Source organism: Marmota flaviventris, chromosome 18, assembly GCF_047511675.1.
Source record: "Marmota flaviventris isolate mMarFla1 chromosome 18, mMarFla1.hap1, whole genome shotgun sequence".
NCBI lineage: Eukaryota > Metazoa > Chordata > Mammalia > Rodentia > Sciuridae > Marmota > Marmota flaviventris.
In genome coordinates, this window is record NC_092515.1 from 36,437,886 (window position 1) to 36,457,130 (window position 19,245).

Below are 19,245 nucleotides of genomic sequence, written 5' to 3' on the forward strand. Positions count from 1 at the left end.
GACTCTTATTTTATTTATTTTGGGTCGTGCACAAGCCTCAGTGCCTGCAGCCCGCGCCTCCTTGGCCCGCGGGCGCCTCTTTCCTCGGCTTCGGAGCCCCAGACCCGGCCACCCTCGGCCTCGACTCCCCCAGACTCCCACCCGCTGCCCGGAGTCTCCGCTGCTGGAATCTTGTTAGCGGCTGTCTTTTGGGGGGTTTCTGGTCTTCCGACATTTTTGATCCCAGCCAAGGAGAAGATATCGTGATTTTTCCCCCTTTGAGCCCAGGCTCTGCTCTTTGGGGGGGTGGGGGGCGCGTCGAGCCGGGGAGCCGTGCCAGCCTAGTCGTGCGGGCTGTGGCAGGGAAGGGGCCACCATGGGATGTACTCTGAGCGCAGAAGAGAGAGCCGCCCTCGAGCGGAGCAAGGCGATTGAGAAAAACCTCAAAGAGGATGGCATCAGCGCCGCCAAAGATGTGAAATTACTCCTGCTGGGTAAGGACCACAGCTGCCACCCCCATCCCCGACCCAGTCCACAACGCACCCCCGCCGCCAACTCCCCCACCACACTTGTACCCCGGGAGACCTGGTCACCGAGTTGGCACTACCATGTGCCCAGGATCTCCCACCCCCTCGCATGCCTTAAATCCCCCCTCCCGGTTCCCCTAAACTGACACTCACCAGTTTTTCCCCCTATCTATGTCCCAACAGGGGCTGGAGAATCAGGAAAAAGCACCATTGTGAAGCAGATGAAGTAAGTCCCTGTGGCATTGGGATTTGTACTTTTTTAAAGAATGATTTTTAAAAATCGTTTTTATTACCTTGCTCACTCCACATTGCTCTCCAGGCCTGGTTTTTTAAATTCGTACACACACACACACACACAGACCTGGCTTCGCCTCCCCACCCCCACTTCCTACGTTGGTTCTGGGTCCTCCACCCCAACTCCTGGGGTGGGTGTTTTTGGGGGGGTGGAGGGAAGGGGAGCGTCTGTAGTTGTATGAATGACGGTGTCCGCCATATTGATCAGAACATCACACTATTGGCATGATTATGATCATTACTCTTGCTCGTGGAGTATTTCGTGTGTTTTGCTGCCTCCATTTCTGTCTCTGTTTCTCCTCCTCCTCCTGCCTCCCTCCCCGCTGGTCCATAACCCCACTTCCCTCCGTTCTTCTCCCAGGGCAGTGATTTTGAACTTGGCTAAAACATGGAGGGAATCCAGCCTTAGACTGGGGTGGAGGATCAAATGTCTGCTGTTCATGGATTTGGTGCTGAATTGGAGGCTGTGGTTTTTACAAACCCCCCCCCCCCCAAAAAAAAAAGAGGACCAGGGTTAGGGGAGGGGGCGTGTGCTAGGGGAAGGGGTGGGTTTCCAAGCGGATGTGACAGGCACAGCTGTATCCAAGGCTGAGATGGAAGGGGTACCGAGGATGGCTGTAGGACTGAATGCCCGTTGCCCCTTGTCGCCCCAGGCCCTTCTCCCGACTCTCCCAACATTTGCTTGCTTGACACGGGCAGGTTTCACTCGCTCCGTGACCTTTATCAATGTATTTATTTACACTCTGCATAGGCCGTGTGTTCCCTGTAATTTACCCACATTGCGGATTTCAGGCCCCACTTGCCGCCGCCCCCTTCTGCCTTAGATATCAGTTTCCCCTCCTAATTAACTGGGGGTGGATTTGAGTGATAGTTGAAAATTAAAGCAAAATGGGATATTCCTTCCCTTCCACACTTTCTCAATAAGGAGCCTCGCCCCTCCTTCCCACTCGCAGGCTCGCTTCTTGCCCCATCCACTTGGCAGTTCCTGGTGAGACCACAAGCAGTTTTGCTTGGGGAGGGGGTGGCCAGCAGGGAAGGGGTGCGCGGCTTCGGGGCCTCCCGGTCCTGCTGCTTCCTTGGCCTGTCAGTTCAGGACGGAGGAGTTCGTTAAGACTGTTTAGCGAGGATTCCACGTCGCTTTGCTGTGACACCTTCGTGCACACACAGTTCCTAATTAGAGGTTGCTGTGCAGTAAACAAAAATGATTATTTTTCAACTTGACAGAATAGCCGAAGTAATTGCATCCCGCAGGAAAACAATGGAAAATAAAAACCCTTTTCGTGGGAAGGTGGGTGGGAGACGAAGCATGCTTGCGGTTTCAGAACCAAGAAGCAAAAAAATCTTGCATGTGTAACAGGCATGACAAGCGGGATCCAGGAGGCGCCATGATGGCAGGGAGTAGCGACTCAGAGACAATTTCCCCCATCTGCTTGGTGTGTTCTTATTTTTGTTCGAGAGCTCCCTGGGGCCTTCTTTCGCAGAGGCCCCCTGGCTCCGCTCGCCGCTGCCGCACCCTTGTGAGCCACCCGGTAATTTGGCCTGGGGCTTCTCTGGAGGTCTTGCAACCCAAATGGATGGAGAGGCGGAGCCTGGGGAATTGCTCTTTGCAACAAGGTGCATGTTGCATCTGCCTGGAGCCCTAGCAAGTCGGGAAATGCAACCCGCCACCCCCTTCTCCCTAGGGGGTACGTTTCAAAACTTCAGAAGTCTGTAATCTGCAGTGGCAGGCTGGGAACCCGGTAGAAGCCCCAGCCACCGAAGCTGGGTGAGGTTTCAGGCGTTGTGAGTGGTGGACAGCGCCCAGCCGAGGCCGGAAAAGTCGATGGGACTCAGCTCGGAGACGTTCGGCTCTTCTCGGCTCGGCCTGGGCGCGGGGCTCGGAGGAACTCGGTAGTGTTCGGAGCCGAGTCTGGGCTTGGCGGAGAGAACCGAGCCACTTCGGAGGGAGCCGAACGCATTCGGAAACCGGGGAGGGAAAGGTAGGAGGGGGACAGTTTAGTCTGCAAATTAACTTCGCATTTACCAAAGCGACACATTATCTGCGTTTCCTGAGCATGCCCCATAAATTAGGTTGATTTAATAAGAAGTTTAAAAATACATACTGAGTCCCCCAAAGGGTATCTTGCCTTTTTTACTCAAAGAGAGCTGAGCTCTCTGAGGAGATAGGTGTGCCACTTTAGAATGAAAATTCCTAATTATGTACTGGGGCAGGAAATTTTAAATGAAGGCAATATATAGGCTTTCTGGGGAAAGTCCTATGTGTCTCATATTTGGTAACACAAGAGGGAGGAAATGAAGTGTTTGGTGTTGAGACAATTAAATCAGAAGGCAGGACATTTATTTTTTCCTCTATCTCTTTATCCTAGATTTTCTCTTTTCTTAACTCCCATAGAACACCTTTTTGGAGAAAAATGTCACGCAAAACTGAGCTTTTGTAGCTAAAACAAAAATTTTAAAGCACTACATACCATCTCTCTTTAGGAAATAGACTAAGTTTGCCCAAAAGGTCCATCAGAAAGGTGTCTGGCCATGTAAATTTTGCCACAAGGGACCCTAGCCTCCTGAAGCATTCATGAATGGCAGTTTTTCCTGTGAGCCCTGCAGCTTGGCTTGAAATAAATCAGATCAGGGCCTTGAGCCAAACTGGATGCAGCTTGTTTTATTAACCACAAACTGTGGGATTGGTGTCACTGTATCCTAGTGACAAATTCTTTTGAGTCTCATTTGCAGAGATGGTTTTAGAGATCATCACTTGAGTGAGAGTCACTTTGAGTCAGGAGAATTGTACTTTCTGGGTGGGGCCCAGCCTGAAAATCTAGGTGGCATTTCCAGAAAGCAGTTTCCCACTTCCCAATGGCATATGATTGGTGACCAATCTATCAGGCCATGTGTATAAGTTAATTAGGATGCTGTGTTATTTCACCTGGGCAGATGAAATTAGGCAGTTAAGGAGTCCTCTGTGGGATTGCCTAATGGGGATTGGAGTTTAGTAGTACAGCCCATTGGGTTGAAGAAGAATATTGATATTCAGACAGTGCCGGACCCTTTTGCTCAGCATTTCCAGAAGAGCAAAGAGGGCTTCTGTTCAGCCTGTGTCCTCATCTTGTTATAGTATGCTGATTAGAAGAAGGAGTAGGCTTCCAAATATGTCCGCAGTAACTGAAGTTAATGATAAAGACTGGCTGGCAGACGCTGCTTAGAACAAAGTGTCGATACCATCATCAGCCCAGGAACATTGCAGGAAGACTGACCTTTGAAATTTTTTCTGCTTGATACATGTCACAAAAGGAAACTTGCATCTGCTTAAGAGATGCCACAGATTAAATTGTCATTTTTAGAAGGCTGATTCTCAGTGCTTTTTTATTATTAAAAATTCTACTTGAACATAGCTTTCTGAGATTATTTTCCTTTGTGTATTGTGAGTTAGCATTTGGGAGCTCTGTGTCAGTCCAAAACATTTCAGTACTGAGAAATAAACAATGATAATTGATACAGCACAAATATAGTTTACACATACTGTGAGTAATCAGTGACTCTTTTTTTTTCCTGCATGACATTTTAAATAATTTTGCTTATTTTAAGGGGTTGTGGCCTTGTCTGTGTTTTGCAGCTAATCAACAAGGCTCTTAAGTTACTCAGACTAATACAACTTTTTAAAAGATGTGTCCATTTTATTGAATTTACAAACGCTTACAAAGAAATTGCTTAAAGAGTCATATTTTATGAGGTATAGAATCAATAAAGTATCACTTTAAGCAAGTTCCCTGTTCTGAACCGATAATGACAACTGCTTAGACTGTGAACGTGATTAAAATGCGAAATGAACTGTGCAGTTGCTGTGGGCACCACAGTTTGCCCTCATTCGAGATGCTGAGTTTGCTGGGATGCTGAGTTCAGGCTATCTGCCTCTGGAGCATTAAACAGAGGTTTCCGAGGTGGTGATGAGGCAGGGCTTGCTGGCTGCCAGGCTTTACCTAAATGGACACAGCAAAATGGAGCATCTCAGTTGTGTGTTCATTTGCAAGGTACCTGCTCAGTGCTGTTTTAAACCCATCTAACAGATTTTCCTGATGAAGACATGATTGCTCATACAAATCCTTTATAGCCTTTACAAGTGGGATGTGGTTAGAAAGACAGACCCCACCCTGTCAGGAAAAAAAACACCTTCTGTCAAAAAGTTGGTGGTTTTCAGTTTTCTCCTCCCAACTACCCTGACTTTGTAATTAGGATGTCTCCTCTTTGGTTTGGATTCAGGCAATCCTGTATTATTTAGCACATTGCTGATCAGCATCTGCCAAGTGGCAGGCATTAGTGGAGGTAAATGGCAACTTGCAGCCATGACTCTGAAAGTGGAACCATCTCAAAGGGTGTTTCTGACACATGCCCGAAGGGTCCCATCTTGAGTTAGCATTCCATCGAGAGCCACTCTTCTAGATTGTGGACTTGTTATTTCTGCAGTCATCTCGTTGGCTGCTTTGCTTCCCTCCCTTTCTCCTGTCTCCATGTTTATTCAAATAGATGCACCTTGCTCTCTGGAGACAGCATGAGCCGAACAGAATGTCAGATCAAGTAGCAGATGAGTTCTCCTTTGCTGATGGATGATGCTCTCTCCCTCCTTTCTGTTCACTGAGCTGTAAATACCAGCAGATCTTCCTGCCAGAAGAGTAGTGAACAGTCCACCTGATCTCCTCACCAGTCAGCTGTGCATTTCTTGAACCTCAGTTACCCACTGGATTCTAAATCTTTATGCTGTGGAAAGGGTTGTTGCCAATTAGATTAAATGGATGAAGTTTCACGTGGATTGACATGGCTGATAAGAATCTAGAATTTCCCTTTTGTATGTGGGGAGCTGGATAAGATTTACAATGCCAAATATTAGAGTGATGTTTTGTTGGTTTTAGCACATGGAATCCAAGATCATGTTGTGCTTCTTAGGATGCCACCTCTGTTAAAGATAAGACAAGATCACTCATGTTTTTCACCTGCTCACAGTGAATGCCAGTCAGTGGAGAGTTAATATGAATAGAATAAGGTCCTGCCTATTTTTCTGACCAGTGATCAGCCCATCTGGATTGCAGGAACTTGATTCCCTGTCTCCCAGTGAGTGTTCATTTTCATTTCTTAAGAAGTCAGACCTTTATTGCAAGAGTCCATCTTAATCTGAAAGACAGCTAATAAGCTGGTGAAGGGGAAAATTCTAAACTCAAAGGAAAAAAATTTTCGTTTTGAATGGAAACCCCCAAAACTGACACTGGTAAAGAACAACTTTCTATTTTGAAAAAAGAAAACAGGATCTGTGTGTATGTGTATGTGTACATACTATATGGATTTCAAAACAGGTGCTGTGAGGAGAGCACTTCACATCACGTCTATTGATTTCATCTTCATAAAACACTTAAAGATAGAACAAATTAAAAAAATTTAAAGATTATGGCTCTATGAAAATACAGATTTTAAACCATTCCCTTTTGTAAAGAAAAAAAGCTTAAAGGTGCTCAGGTGAACCCTCATTCTAGGAATGTGTTCAAGTTTGTATTCTGTTCTTATTTTATTCCATCTCCCTTTTTCACACATAGCACTGATAGAATGGAGACTGCCCAACAAATCAGTGATTAACAAGGGGAAAGGAGAGGACAGACCAGTGGCCCACTGAGGGGTTCAGAAGCATAGGTAGATGGTAATTTAAAGAAGCCATATAGCATACTTCTCGAAAATTTGAGAGGTGGTTAAGACAACAGATTCTGGGACCAGGCTGCCTGGCTGCAAATCTTGACTCTACCACTAAGCAGGTTGCGACCCTGAACAAGTTTCTTAACTTCTGGTGCAACAGTTTCCTCGCCTATGAAGTGGGGATAGTAATAGAAATAGCTACCTAACAGGGTGTGGTGGGCATGAAATGAGGTAACACGTGGAATGCGCTTACAACCACCTCTGGAACATGGAAACTGTTATACAAATGTTAACTCTAGTTTTTATTCCTTTGATTGATCAGTGGGTGTGCCCTTCCCATGCGGAGTTCTCTTGTCAAGTATGTGGGACTTAGCCACCCCGAGAGCCAGAAGGGGGGCACCGTGGTTCATGCTCATGGCTTCTTCCCCTTGCCTGCTCTGCAGCACCAGTTATATAACAAATGGTGTTGTCATAACTGATGTGACATTTTTGATGGCGCAGCTGCCTCAGCCCAAGAGGCTGGGTGATGTTACAAAGAGAAAGAGCCCTGAACCAGGAGTCCAAACCAGCAGCCCTGCCTCTGCCCCTCTGAGGGTGCAGTTTCCTCAAAAAGTTGGGCCAGGTGTACCCAAGCTCTTTTCCTCTTCTAAATGATCTATGAAATTGGGAATTCCCTTCATTTTCAGGGTCTTAAGGTTCTAAACAAAAGCGTCAATTATGGCTACATCCTGAGAGGGTGTGAGGTACCCTTGAAAGTTCTTTTAAGGCTAATTGCAGAATAGAAACCTCAACCACAAAGCTTTGTCAGCCAAGAAAGTCATAGTTCTGAGGGGCATTTTGAGAAAACCAACCCTAACCAAACTTTTCATGCAGACTCTCAAACCAAAGAGGAGGATCTGAAAGTGTCTCGTTAGTAAGAAACAGGATGTTACTAGGAGGAGCAAGCCAGTGACATATGTAAGAGAGAAGTGGTTTTTCTGTGGCTTCTAGGATGCTCAGAAATGGAGACAGCCCTGGCATCCCCCAGGCTTGGGCGGCACGCAGAAGAACTTGCCTGGGTCTGGTACCTAAGTTCTGGAAAGTTGAGAGATTTTTCAGACTGGTAAGGGGAAGATCAGGAGAACTCTGTAGTAATTTTGACTCATCCTCTAATTTGACTTTGGGCAGATAATTCAGCCCCCTTGGGCCTCAGTTTGTGCATCTCTTAACTGGATCATGACTTTCACCATGGACTTTCTCAGGCCAGGCATCTTCTGCATTTTCAGTTCTAAGTTACAGTAAATGCCCGGAGAAACCTAGAAGCCTGAAATGCAGTGGGGAATAGTGGGAGTATTTACCACCCACAGCTTTTATCTGCTGAGCTGTCTTTAGTTCTAATTTTCTTTACAGAAAAGAGGAAAAACATTGTGCTTTTCATAGCACCAAAAAATTAAAGTAAAATGAAATCCTGCAAGGCTAATAGTCAGTGCCCTGAATTTGTCCCTTACTCCCTTGATTTGTGAACCATCTGAGAAACAAATAGAATGAAAATAAATAAAGGAGAATAATATATAAAAATATAAGTATATGGCCAAGAATTTACCCGGAATTCTCAGGTATGCCTTGGACAACAGATAGGTTTTCCTGTAGAAAATTGTTACAGGAATAGCTTTTCCATGCTTTGAAATTGACTCTGACTTGCCTGCTCCTGAAATGGTAATTTAAAGAAGCCATATAGCATACTTCTCAAAAATTTGAGAGGTGGTTAAGACACGGATTCTGGGACCAGACTGCCTGGCTGCAAATCTTGGCTCTACCACTAAGCAGGTTGTGAAGTTTCTTAACTTCCCCTGACCATTGATACATATCACACATTGTAAATTAATTAGGCTTTTATATGCTTGAATCCCTTGCTAGTCTGGTACCCCAAATCAAGGATGGTGACTTATTTTCTTTTTATACATTTATAGCACTGAGCCTGGCACAAAGGCGGTGCTTTAAAAACATTAGTTGAGGGCTGGGGATGTAGCTCGGTTGGTAGAGTGCTTGCCTCGCATGCACAAGGCCCTGGGTTCAATCCCCAGCACCACAAAAACTAAAAAACAGAAAGAAGGTGCACAGAAATGTACCTGTGATTCTACACAAGCCAAAATAATATTGAAAGCTTTCAGTGGCCATAGATCATTCAGTGGCCATTCATCATTTTTTTTTTTTAAATTAGGGATCATCTCAGGGACACTTGACCACTGAGCCATATCCTCAGCCTTATTTTGTATTTTATTTAGAGACAGGGGTTTCACTCATTTCCTTAGCACTTCACCATTGCTGAGGTTGGCTTTGATCTCATGATCCTCCTGCCTCAGCCTCCGGAGCCACTGGGAATACAGGCGTATATTATATAATACTGCACCCAGCTAGTATTCATCATTTTTAATCCATTGTCTTCATTGTTTTTTCACGTCAGCCTATAAGGAAATAGAGTCATCAGTTCCATCTTGCAGATGAGGAAGTGAGGGTCAGAGAAGTTAAGTGGTGCACTCAAGGCCACACAGCTAGTAAATGGCAGGGCTGATTCAGATAGTGATTTATATAATTCTAAAACCTATGTCCTCTCTGTGGTCACCCCACAACACTTCTTACTAGACAAACACCACCAGTGTGGGCATTGAAAAGCTAGAAGTCTGGGACATAGTACCTAAGAGTAAATGGGATGGCACCAGACTTGGGTGAGGTTGGTGGCTGAAAGACTAGCTGGGTTCCTTCTGGAGGAGGGATGGTGATGGTTGTCATTTCATGCCATGCTGATTTGGAGACCAGAGTTTTCCCTCGAAATCATCTGGACAGCTCCTGAAATCACTTTTCATCCCTTACTCACAAATCTGGGCCATTTTCATGCAACAGAGAGAAGCTGCCTCTGAAGGCCCTGGCTTTGGTGGAGGAAGGCAGCTTAGAGACAGCTGGGAAAGACTGGACAGTAGGGGATCCATCAACCCATGAGCATTTATGAGTGCCTGCTTTGCTGGGCATTCACATGGTTCATGGAGGCAGAGAGGAAGGTCTCAGTCCCTGCCCTTGAGGAGCCCACAGTCTAGAGAGCTACAGGTAAAGGGCTGTTACACCTCAGGGCAAGAAGTGTGGTGATATCTGTATGTGCAGAATGCTGTGGGAGAACAGAGGGCAGTTTCTCAGACAGGAAGTTCAGGGACATCAGTGGAAAGAAAATGGTATGCAGGCTGGGTACGGTGGCACATGCCTGTAATCCTAGCGGCTCTGGAGGCCAAGGTAGGAGGATCGTGAGTTCAAAACCAGCCTCAGCAAAAGCAAGGTGCTAAGCAACTCAGTGAGATCCTGTCTCTAAATAAAATACAAAATAGAGCTGGGGATGAAGCTCAGTGGTCGGGTGCCCCTGAGTTCAATCCCCGGTACCAAAAATGAAAGAAAGGAAGGAAGGAAAGAAAATGGAATGCAGGTTGAGTCTTTAAACCCAGTGGTAGTTAGGCCAGGCAGAGAACCAGCGTGTACAAAAGCACTGAGTTGTGTCACTGCATAGAACACTCTGGAAATATGAAATAATTTGGTTTGACTGGAGCAAAATATGTGAGGGGCATGTTGAGAAAAGGGGATGAAAGATGAGTCAGAAACCAGATCATGAATGGTCTTATTTATTATGCTAAGGGACTTTGGATTTTACTCTGAGGACAATAAGATGCCACCAGACCAGCAGGTTTAAGAAAATGAGTGGCAAGATTGGTTTATTCTTTAGAAAGATTACCTATGTGGATTGGAGGGCATCAGGCCTGGAGTTAGGAACCAGATGGAAAGTTACTTTTGTGATCCAGGTGGGGAGAGATCAAGAACTAAATTAAAGCATAACAATGTGGGTGGGAAAAGGAGACAAACTCAAGGGATATTTAGCCAATGGAAAAACTGAACTTCTTTTGGGAGGAGTGGATACCAGGGATTGAACTCAGGGGCACTGACCACTAAACCACATCCCCAGCCCTATTTTGTATTTTATTTAGTCATAGGATCTCATCGACTTGCTTAGCACCTCGCTTTTGCTGAGGCTGGCTTTGAACTTGAGATCCTCCTACTTCAGCCTCCTGAGCCACTGGGATTACAGGTGTGCGCCACTGTGCTTGGCTGAAATAACTGAACTCTTTTGATGATCTGTTGAAAGGACATTGAAGAGGGGATCGATTTTAGAGAATTTAGACCAGAGTAAGTCCAGAATTTCTGGTCTGCGCCATGGGTGGGATGGGTGTATCTTTCCCCAGGGTATAAGAATGCAGGAGAGAGGAAGAGGGAAGACTCAGGGAGAAAAATAATGACTTCATTGAGTCCTTCTGCTGCTTCTTGTGGATCATCCCCCAACCCCTGGCAGGCATCTGCCTAGACCCGTCTTCCAGGGAGGAGTCAATTTGGAATTCCTTGGTGCTTGTGGGCAGTGGGAGCTGTGGCAGTTAGCACCCTCGGCAGGCTGAGTGAGAAGGGGAACAAGGCCTAGAGTGTGCCCCACAGACACACACACCCAACTTCCGGAAATCAGAATAATTTAGGAAGAAAAACCTGTGAAGGAAGCTGAGAAGGAGTGACCTGAGAGATGGGGAAGAAAATCCAAGGCAGAGCGGCATCATGAAAGTCAAGGAGGGACAGCATTGCACGAAGACGAGGAAGTGGTTAGTTGAGTCAGATACTGCAGTAGTCAGATAAGATGAAGACTGGCAGGTGTCCATTAGGTCTGGCAAGTTGTTAGTGACCTTGGGGAGAGTGGTTCAATGAAATGGTGGGAAAAAAGCCAAGCGCAGTGGGAGTTAGGAAGTATCTGGCATTGAGGAAGTTGATGGAGGCTGAGGATGAAGGCTCACCCACCACCACCCACCCTCAAAAGAAATCTGGGCTAGAAGGAATCATCATCATATTATTGTTATTTACTATTTTCATACTTGGAATTGAACCCGGGGTGCTTAACCACCAAGCCACATCCCCAGCCCTTTTTATTTTATTTATTTTCAGACAGGATCTCACTAAGTTTCTTAGGATCTCACTGAGTTGCTGAGGCTTGCTTTGAACTTGCAATCCTCCTGCTTCAGCCTCCTGAGCCACTGGGATTTCAGGTAGGAGCCTCTGTAGCTGGCTAGGACTTTATTTTATTGTTTTCTTGGCTAATGTGGGGGGACTTGATCCATTGAGAAGCTGTAAAGCAAAAGCCCTGATGGAGGGAGCAGTTGAAGGTATACTATAGAGGAAGTGGTAGAAGTAGCAGACCCCCTGAGAGTGAGGACAGCTTGATCTTGACATGAATGTGTATCTCCTTCCTGAGACTAATGGGGCTTAGTAAGGATGGGGAGAGTGTAGAGAAACTCAAGGGTAAGATGAAGCTCCTGCCTTAGCATTTATTTTTCTCTCTTAAGTGAGAAGAATTAAAAAGCAGTTGTGCTCATTTACTGGAACACCAAAGTCTGGTAACCTTTATTTTATTCAAATCATTTATTCATTTATCCAATATTTATCTAGCACCTGTTATGTGTTAGGCACTGTTCTAAGTGCTTGGAGTTCAGTAGCGAACAGTCAGGTCCCAGGGGAATCAGGCAGTAGCCTCAAACAAACTATTGGTCACGCTAATTGCAGACTGTGAATTTTTTTTTTTTCCTGGAGTCACACCTTTGGGGAAGGCCTGAAACTGATCACAGAGAGATGCAGTTCTTGCTCTCAGAGAGTAGAATCCACTGGATGTGACAAATTGGAGCTGTGAAGGTACAGAAGAGGCAACAGCAAAATTAATTTGGACAAGGCTCAAGATTAAGCTGGGAGAGAGCTACTTAGAGGAATAGGAGCTTGGCGGAGGACCGTGTTTTGCTCATTGCAGGCTGTTCTAAGTGGGGCTGCCTGTCACTGTCCCCTGCTGCTTAAAGATAGAAGTAGGTATATGAGTCAGGCCTTACCACTGTGATTGGCCCAGGGGTGGCCTTGTGAGTCAAGTCAGGCCAATCATATCCCTTCTCTGGAAATCTGTAGTCATTGTGAGAAAGCTCTTTATCTGGGATCCCAGCAAGGTCCTCAGTGGGCTGGGAGGATGGAAACCTGGAGCTGCCTGGGGTCATGTTTCCACATCTCCGTGTTCTCTGCAAGGAGAAAGCTTGCTTATCATAGGAGAGCAAGTGTGGGGCTTTGAGAGACTAGGGGACAGGGAAGGGAGTTGGGAGAAGGGAAAGAAGAAGCCACAAAGACATTTGATATTATTGGGCCAGCTCTATGGACCTGATAGTTATGTGAACTAATAAATCCCTTATTTTATATGAACTAGTATGACTGGGATTCTTTCTCTTAAATCTGGAATCATCCTGACAAAAATGGTAAAGCCTTCTAGGAAGAACAAATTGTGCAAGCTAGAGCACAAAAACAGGACTCAAACATGCAGTGCCCTCTCAAGGAGGAGTGGACAGCCCCATGTGTCTAGAGAGGAGAAGTGTTTGGAAAGGAAGAGTAGGGCTACATTATAGGATCCCCTGATCATTTTGCATGTATACAGCATGGTGCAAAGTCAGGAGAGCTGATTAATGGGGGGCTAGAGAGAAATCAACAGCAAAGAGAAATGTGTGTAGCCTGAACTAGGAAATCAGTAGAAAGGGCAATGAGGAGATGAATGGATGGGAGCAGATTTTGGAGACAGAATAGATGGTGAAAAGAGTAGATCAGAGGACACCTTCCATTTCTGAACCTGGGTGATGGAGTTCAGCTATGTCATCAAGTTTAGAAGTACAGCAGTATCAAGAGACACAGTGGAGGGAAAATGGCAAGCCAAGCCACAAGCATAAATCTCAGGTCCTTGCAGATAATTTTCTGAAAATGTCGGGCAGTGTGCTTGGGAGGTTGTTCTGGTGGTTCGAAGAGCGATTGGGGCTGGAAGGAGAGTTGGGCTCAGCTGCCCTTGGTGGTAAGGCCTTGAGAGTGAATACGGTGTCCCAGAGTGAGTGAGCAAGTGGACGGGAGGAGGAGGGGCCAGGGAAGGAGCCCGTCATAATGGAGGTGAGCCACCTTCAATAGACCCACAGGAAGCTACATATGGACAAAGGGGCAGAGGTCAAAGGAGCAGGAGCAGGCCCAAAAAGGGAACAAGCTTCAGCAAGTTCTGGGTGGGAGTAGGGTTCTGGTCCCAAGCTTTGCTGAGAAAAGCTCATTGTATTTGGTGACTGAAGCTGTCATTGGCCTTTGAAAAAGCCGTTTCAGTGAAGGAAAAGGGATAGAAGCTACACTCAAGAAAATTTTACCATAGAAGTCTGGAGTAGGAGCCAAGAAACTCAAGTTCTCATCTGTCCCTGTAATCATGGATCCCTTGAGGGCCCCAGAAAAGTCCCTTAACTTATTTGGGACTTAGTATCCTCACCTATAAAATTTAGAAACTGGACTGAATGTGGTCTGTAAGCCTCTGCCCCCAGCTCAAGGTCATCAGTTCAAACCTGCTGTCCAGCAACACTGATGTTCTTGTGGCAGGGGAATTCCCTCCTGCTCCCTTGTTCACCCCCAACTGATATAACAAACTGTACCAGAATTAAGCTTTCAGAACTCTAGTGCTAACTGAGAAAGAAAACTGGGACGTGGGCTCAGGGAATTGTGGACACCAGCGCATGTTGTGTCCACGAGTACTCTCTGTGGAGGGTGTGGAGCCCCCCCCAGGTAGGACTGTGTCTCTTCACACCGTCAGGGTTGCGAGAAGAATTGTGTGTTGCTTTTCCACAGGGAGGAGTGCTGAAGATGATTCCAGGGTATGAAGACAAAACAACCCTGGGGATAGGAGAAAATGGCTGTCACTGTGATTCTGCTGTGCCCAGAATGCAGAGGGATAATGGATGGGACAAGGTGGCTGTGAGCCTGGATGGAGCTCCAGCGGGGGACAGGCCAGAGCTGAGATTGTGGGGGGACCCTGTCTTAGGAGATGGACAGGTCTGAAGGCACCAGTGTCATAGGCAGGAGAGGCACCCACATTCTCTTCCTGGTCCTTCTACCGCCCTGTCAGTGGGGAAGGGATGCAGGATAGCAGTGGGGAGAACCTGGTTCTGAATTATAGGAATTCCCCTGTCCCCTTGCCGTATGATGTGAAAGGCTGTTCATTCTTTGAATCTTCGCTTAAAATTTCCCCACGATGACCTCATTATTCCCTAACCTCTTTGTCTCAGGTTTGTTCATTTTATGAATGCCACTGGAAAACCAGCTACGCTTCGGCACTTCCTGGGATTCTAGGACTAGAGTCCTCCCTAAGATAGGCAAGCTCCCTGCCCTCAACTACATCTCAGCTTTAGGAAAGGGAGACAGTAAATAAGTGAAAGCATTTCATTTCATATTGGGATAAATGTTCTGAAAGAGGAAATTGGGGCTAAGTAATGGAGAGTGGTTAGAGGCAGGGGAGAAGGAATTAGAAAGGTCAGTGGAGGCAGATTGACTACTGACAGGCACAAGGGAACTTTTGGGGGCGATGGAGATGGAAATCTGTGGTGGTTACACAATAGTGTATATTCATCCAAATTCGTCAAACTATATACCTAAAAAGGGTGATTATTACTCTGAGTAAATTATACTTAAGTAAGTCTAACTTATAAAAATACACTTTTTTTAATCAAAAGAATTGCAGCAAAGCTTTCATCCATCCCTCTCTGCTGTGTGAAGAGGGCTGATGGAGAGTCCCGCAGCGCTTCCCAGACAAAGCTGCAGTTAAGCCTGCATCACGTGCTGTTCCTGGTGGTTTCCTTGAATCCGTTTATTGATGTGTGCTCCTAGTTTTCCTGTTTACATAGCTTTCCTTCACAACTGGTTGGGAAAGTCAGTGTGGATAGGAACCGTCTGCCTTGTCTGTGTGGCCCATGGGGGAGGCTTGCTGTGCTATTACTTTCCTCACACTGGGGTGGTGCGTTATCTCCTTTGAGCCTTGCAACGCTCCTGCCCACCATGCAGACATTGCTGCACCCCCATTTTATAGAAGAAGAAGAAGCCACTGTGAAAAGAAGTGCATTAAGCTAAGAAGCATGAGCTTTGGAGAGCTTGGCTTTGGCATTTGTTGGCTATCAGTGTGATTTAGGGGAAATTATTCAATTTCTGTGCACCTCAGTTTCCTAATCATTAACAAGAGACAAAAAATTAACACATTGCAGATATACTGTGAGGATTAAATGAGGTAACACAGCTAAAAGCACTTGGCACATAGTGGCAATTCATTAAATGGTGTCTATTTGTATCATTTTTACTACTAGAGGAAAAAAATGATTTATTCAAGGTGATGAAGCCAGTGCGTGGTGAGTAGATCTGTTTTCCTGATTCTATCATACCATGCAGAACATTCTTATCTGTTGACCAACTGACTAGTCCAGGGCTAACGGCTTTTTACCAACTCAGTTGTTTAAATGCAGTTATTGACTACTTAGTAAATATTTATTGAGTAATCACCTTGTGGTGAACACTGTGTAGACACAGGATGTAATAGTGGGTGAAAATAGACTCCCCCAGAGCAGGGGTGCTCTTATAGCCCATGAGGTGAAGGATGTTGTAGGAGCACCTAGCTAGGTGCAGGGTCTGGGAAGGCTTCCAGAAAGAAATAGCAGTGAAACTGGCTTTAAAAATAACCACAACAACAAAAATATAAATTGTTGTTGTGACATAGATCAGAATACATGCAAAATGTGCACCCATCTTCCATATTTTACAAAATGTTTAAGAAAGCATGCACTCAGGTAATCATCACCAGGTAAAAAGTAGGGCATTGCTAGCATCCAAGACCCTCTTTAAATATCTCTGTTGATCACAGCTCCTTTCTCATTCCCCATGACCTTGACTGGGTTTTTTTTAGTGTTTATTGACCTTTCTTTAGAGTTCACCACTTATGTGTCTAGCCTCTAATCACGTAGTCTAGTTTTGCCAGGTTTGATGTCACTGGAATTATTAGATATTAAGTCTTCAGTCTTTCCTTCAATGTTACGTTTGTGATAATTATCCAAGTTGTGGTATGCAGTTGTAGTTTGCTCGTTTTCATTGCTATTTAGTAGTCTATGAGATTCATTTTTGTATCTTAAATTTTTTTAAGAAGTATTCACAAATATACTTGTTCACATAATTGCTATGTAATATCCATTGTTATATACCAGCCATGACTGTACCATAATTTATTTGTTCATTCTACTGTTGATGTGCCTTTGAGTCATTTTGAGTTTTGGTCAATGAAGGACACTGCTACCCTTTTTTTTTTTGGTGTGTGTGTGTGTGTGTGTGTATGTGTGTTTTCTGGGGCACACTCACCTGTGAAGAGTTCTTTGAAGTAGGATTACTAGGAATCTTCAATGCTATCGATAATGCCCAGTGTTTTTAAAAGTGGCGATCCCATGTTATACTCACACTAGCAGAGACAATTCCTGTTCTTCTAAATCCTTGCCAATATTTTCTGTTGTCAGACTGTTTTCATTTTTGCCAAGCTGATAGGTGGGTAGTAGTATCTCATGGTGCCTTTACTTTACAGACTCTAGGTTACCAAGAAGGGTGAGCAGCTTTTGGTATATTTATTAGGTTTCCTTTCTTATTAATTTGTAGGAATAATTATGTGTTCTGAATACTAGTCCTGTTCTCTTTTCTTTTTTTCTTTCAATTACAAATATTACCTCCTAGCCTCTGGCTCATCTTTTCACTTTACTGATGGTATATTATGATAAAAAAACATTCTTCTTTTTAATGTAGTCATGGTTTTCATTTTTTTTTCCTAGAAAGAAAGCTTTTCTTTATTTTGAGGTGGCAAAGGCTATCCTCCTCTTACCCACCCCCCCTCTTCAAAAAGCTCCAGAGCTTTTCCTCTTTCCTGTGGAGGTGTTGAATTTACCTATAATTGATTTCTCGGTGTAGTGTAGGAAAAGGCTCATTTCATCTTCTCCATGATGGTTGGGGCTCATTTGTCCCAGAACCATTATTGAAGAGGCCACTCTTTCTGTCACTTTCTGTGGGGCCACCTGCATTTTAAGTACAGTGTTTATATGTGCCAGGGACCTGTTTCTTGGCTCTCTTTTCCAAACTACTAAAACATGACTCTGTTTTCATGTCACTGACGCTCTGTCTGGATCAATGCGGCTTTACAACACATCTTCATGTTTGAGTTGCCAATTCTCCTTCTCCTTCCTCTTCATGAGATCTTGGCTGTTCTCTGGCCTTTGTGCTTGCATTAAAATATTAGAATGTTTTTCTCTCACACACACCATGCTATAAAAATTCTAATTTTTTGAATCCACTAGTATGCTTAGGTAGAATTCACATCTTTAAACCATGATTGTTCCTGATCCATGAGCACATCATGTTTCACCATTACTGAGATTATCTTAATTTCTCCTAAGAAAGACATAGTTTTTCCAATAGAGGCTTTAATTACTTTTGTTACTTTCTAGCTAGACACTTGATATTTACCATGGCCTTGTAACTGCCTTTTTTTTTTTTTTAAGAACAGTTTTTGCCTTGCGGCAGAATTAAGAGGAAGGTGCAGAGATTTCTCAGACACTCGCTTCCCCCACACATACACAGCCTCCCGAATTATCAACATCCCTCACCAGAGGGAACATTTGTCAACATTGAACAACAAACATTGGCACATTATAATCACCCAAAGTACATAGTTTACCTTAGGGCTTACTCTTGGTGTGCATTTTGTGGGTTTGGACAAATGTATAATGACATGCGTCTATCATTATAGTATCATACAGAGAATTTTCACTGTCCTAAAAATCCTCTGTTCATCCCTCTTCCCCAGCCCCTGGTATCCCACTTATCTTTTTACTGTTTCCATAGCTTTGCCTTTTGCAAAATGTCATACAGTTGTAATCATTCAGCATGAGCCTTTTCAAATTGTTTTTCACTCAGTAAAATGCACTTAAGATTCTCCAAAGTCTTTTCGTGGCTAAACAGCTCATTTCTTTTTAGCACAAAATAATATTCCATCATCTACATGTACCATAGTTGTTTTTTTATTCATTTGCATATTTGGTTCAACATCTTGGTTGCTTCCAAGTTTTGGCAATTATGTGTATAGCAGCAGTTACTGCTATAAATATCCACATGCAGGTTTTAGTGTGGACATAAATTAACATAAAATAAACTCCTTTTGGTAAATCCTAAGGAACACAATTGCTAGATTGTCTGGTAAGAGTATACTTAATTTTGTAAGAATCTACCAAATTGTCTTCCAAAGTGGCTGTACCATTTTACATTCCCACCAGTGATGAATAAGGGTGCCTGTTATTCTGTATCCTTGTCAGCATTTGCTATTGTCAGTGTCCTGGATTTTGAACATTCAGAGATGTGTGTACTGGTACCTCATCATTGTTAATTTGCATTTCCCTAATGACATATGATGTGGAACATCTTTTCATTTGCTTATTTACCATCTGCATTTGCTTATTTACCATCCTTGCTAGGTATCTGTTATGGCTTTCAGCCCATTTTTTCATTGAGTTGCTTCTGTTCTTATTATTGAATTTTAAGAATTTGTATATTTGGGGGGTAACACTCTTTTATCAGACACATCTTTTGTAAATATCTTCTAGCCTGTGGCTTGTCTTCTCATTCTCTTGATATTTGCTTCTTTTTTTGAATTGAATTTTGTATTTGTTGCTGGTTTATAGAAATACTTTTTGTTGACGTTTGTGTATTGATTCTATTTTCATCATCAATCATTGACCATTAATTTTTATATAAATTCTAATAGTTAATTTGTAGATTCTGAGGCCCAGAGAGGGGCGTGATCTGTCTAGGTTCCCATGGTTTACTATTGGCCAAA

General features: G+C 44.3%; 1 protein-coding gene across 1 annotated transcript in view; it reads left to right on the top strand.

Moving 5' to 3' along the window:
* Positions 1-352: 352 nt before the first annotated feature.
* Positions 353-19,245, top strand: part of Gnao1 (G protein subunit alpha o1) — a 141,324-nt gene continuing 122,431 nt past the window's right edge. The window contains exons 1-2 of the mRNA XM_027939208.2: positions 353-473; positions 690-732. Coding sequence (XP_027795009.1) covers positions 356-473; positions 690-732 — 161 coding nt within the window. The 5' untranslated portion in view covers positions 353-355. The remainder of the gene's footprint in view (positions 474-689; positions 733-19,245) is intronic.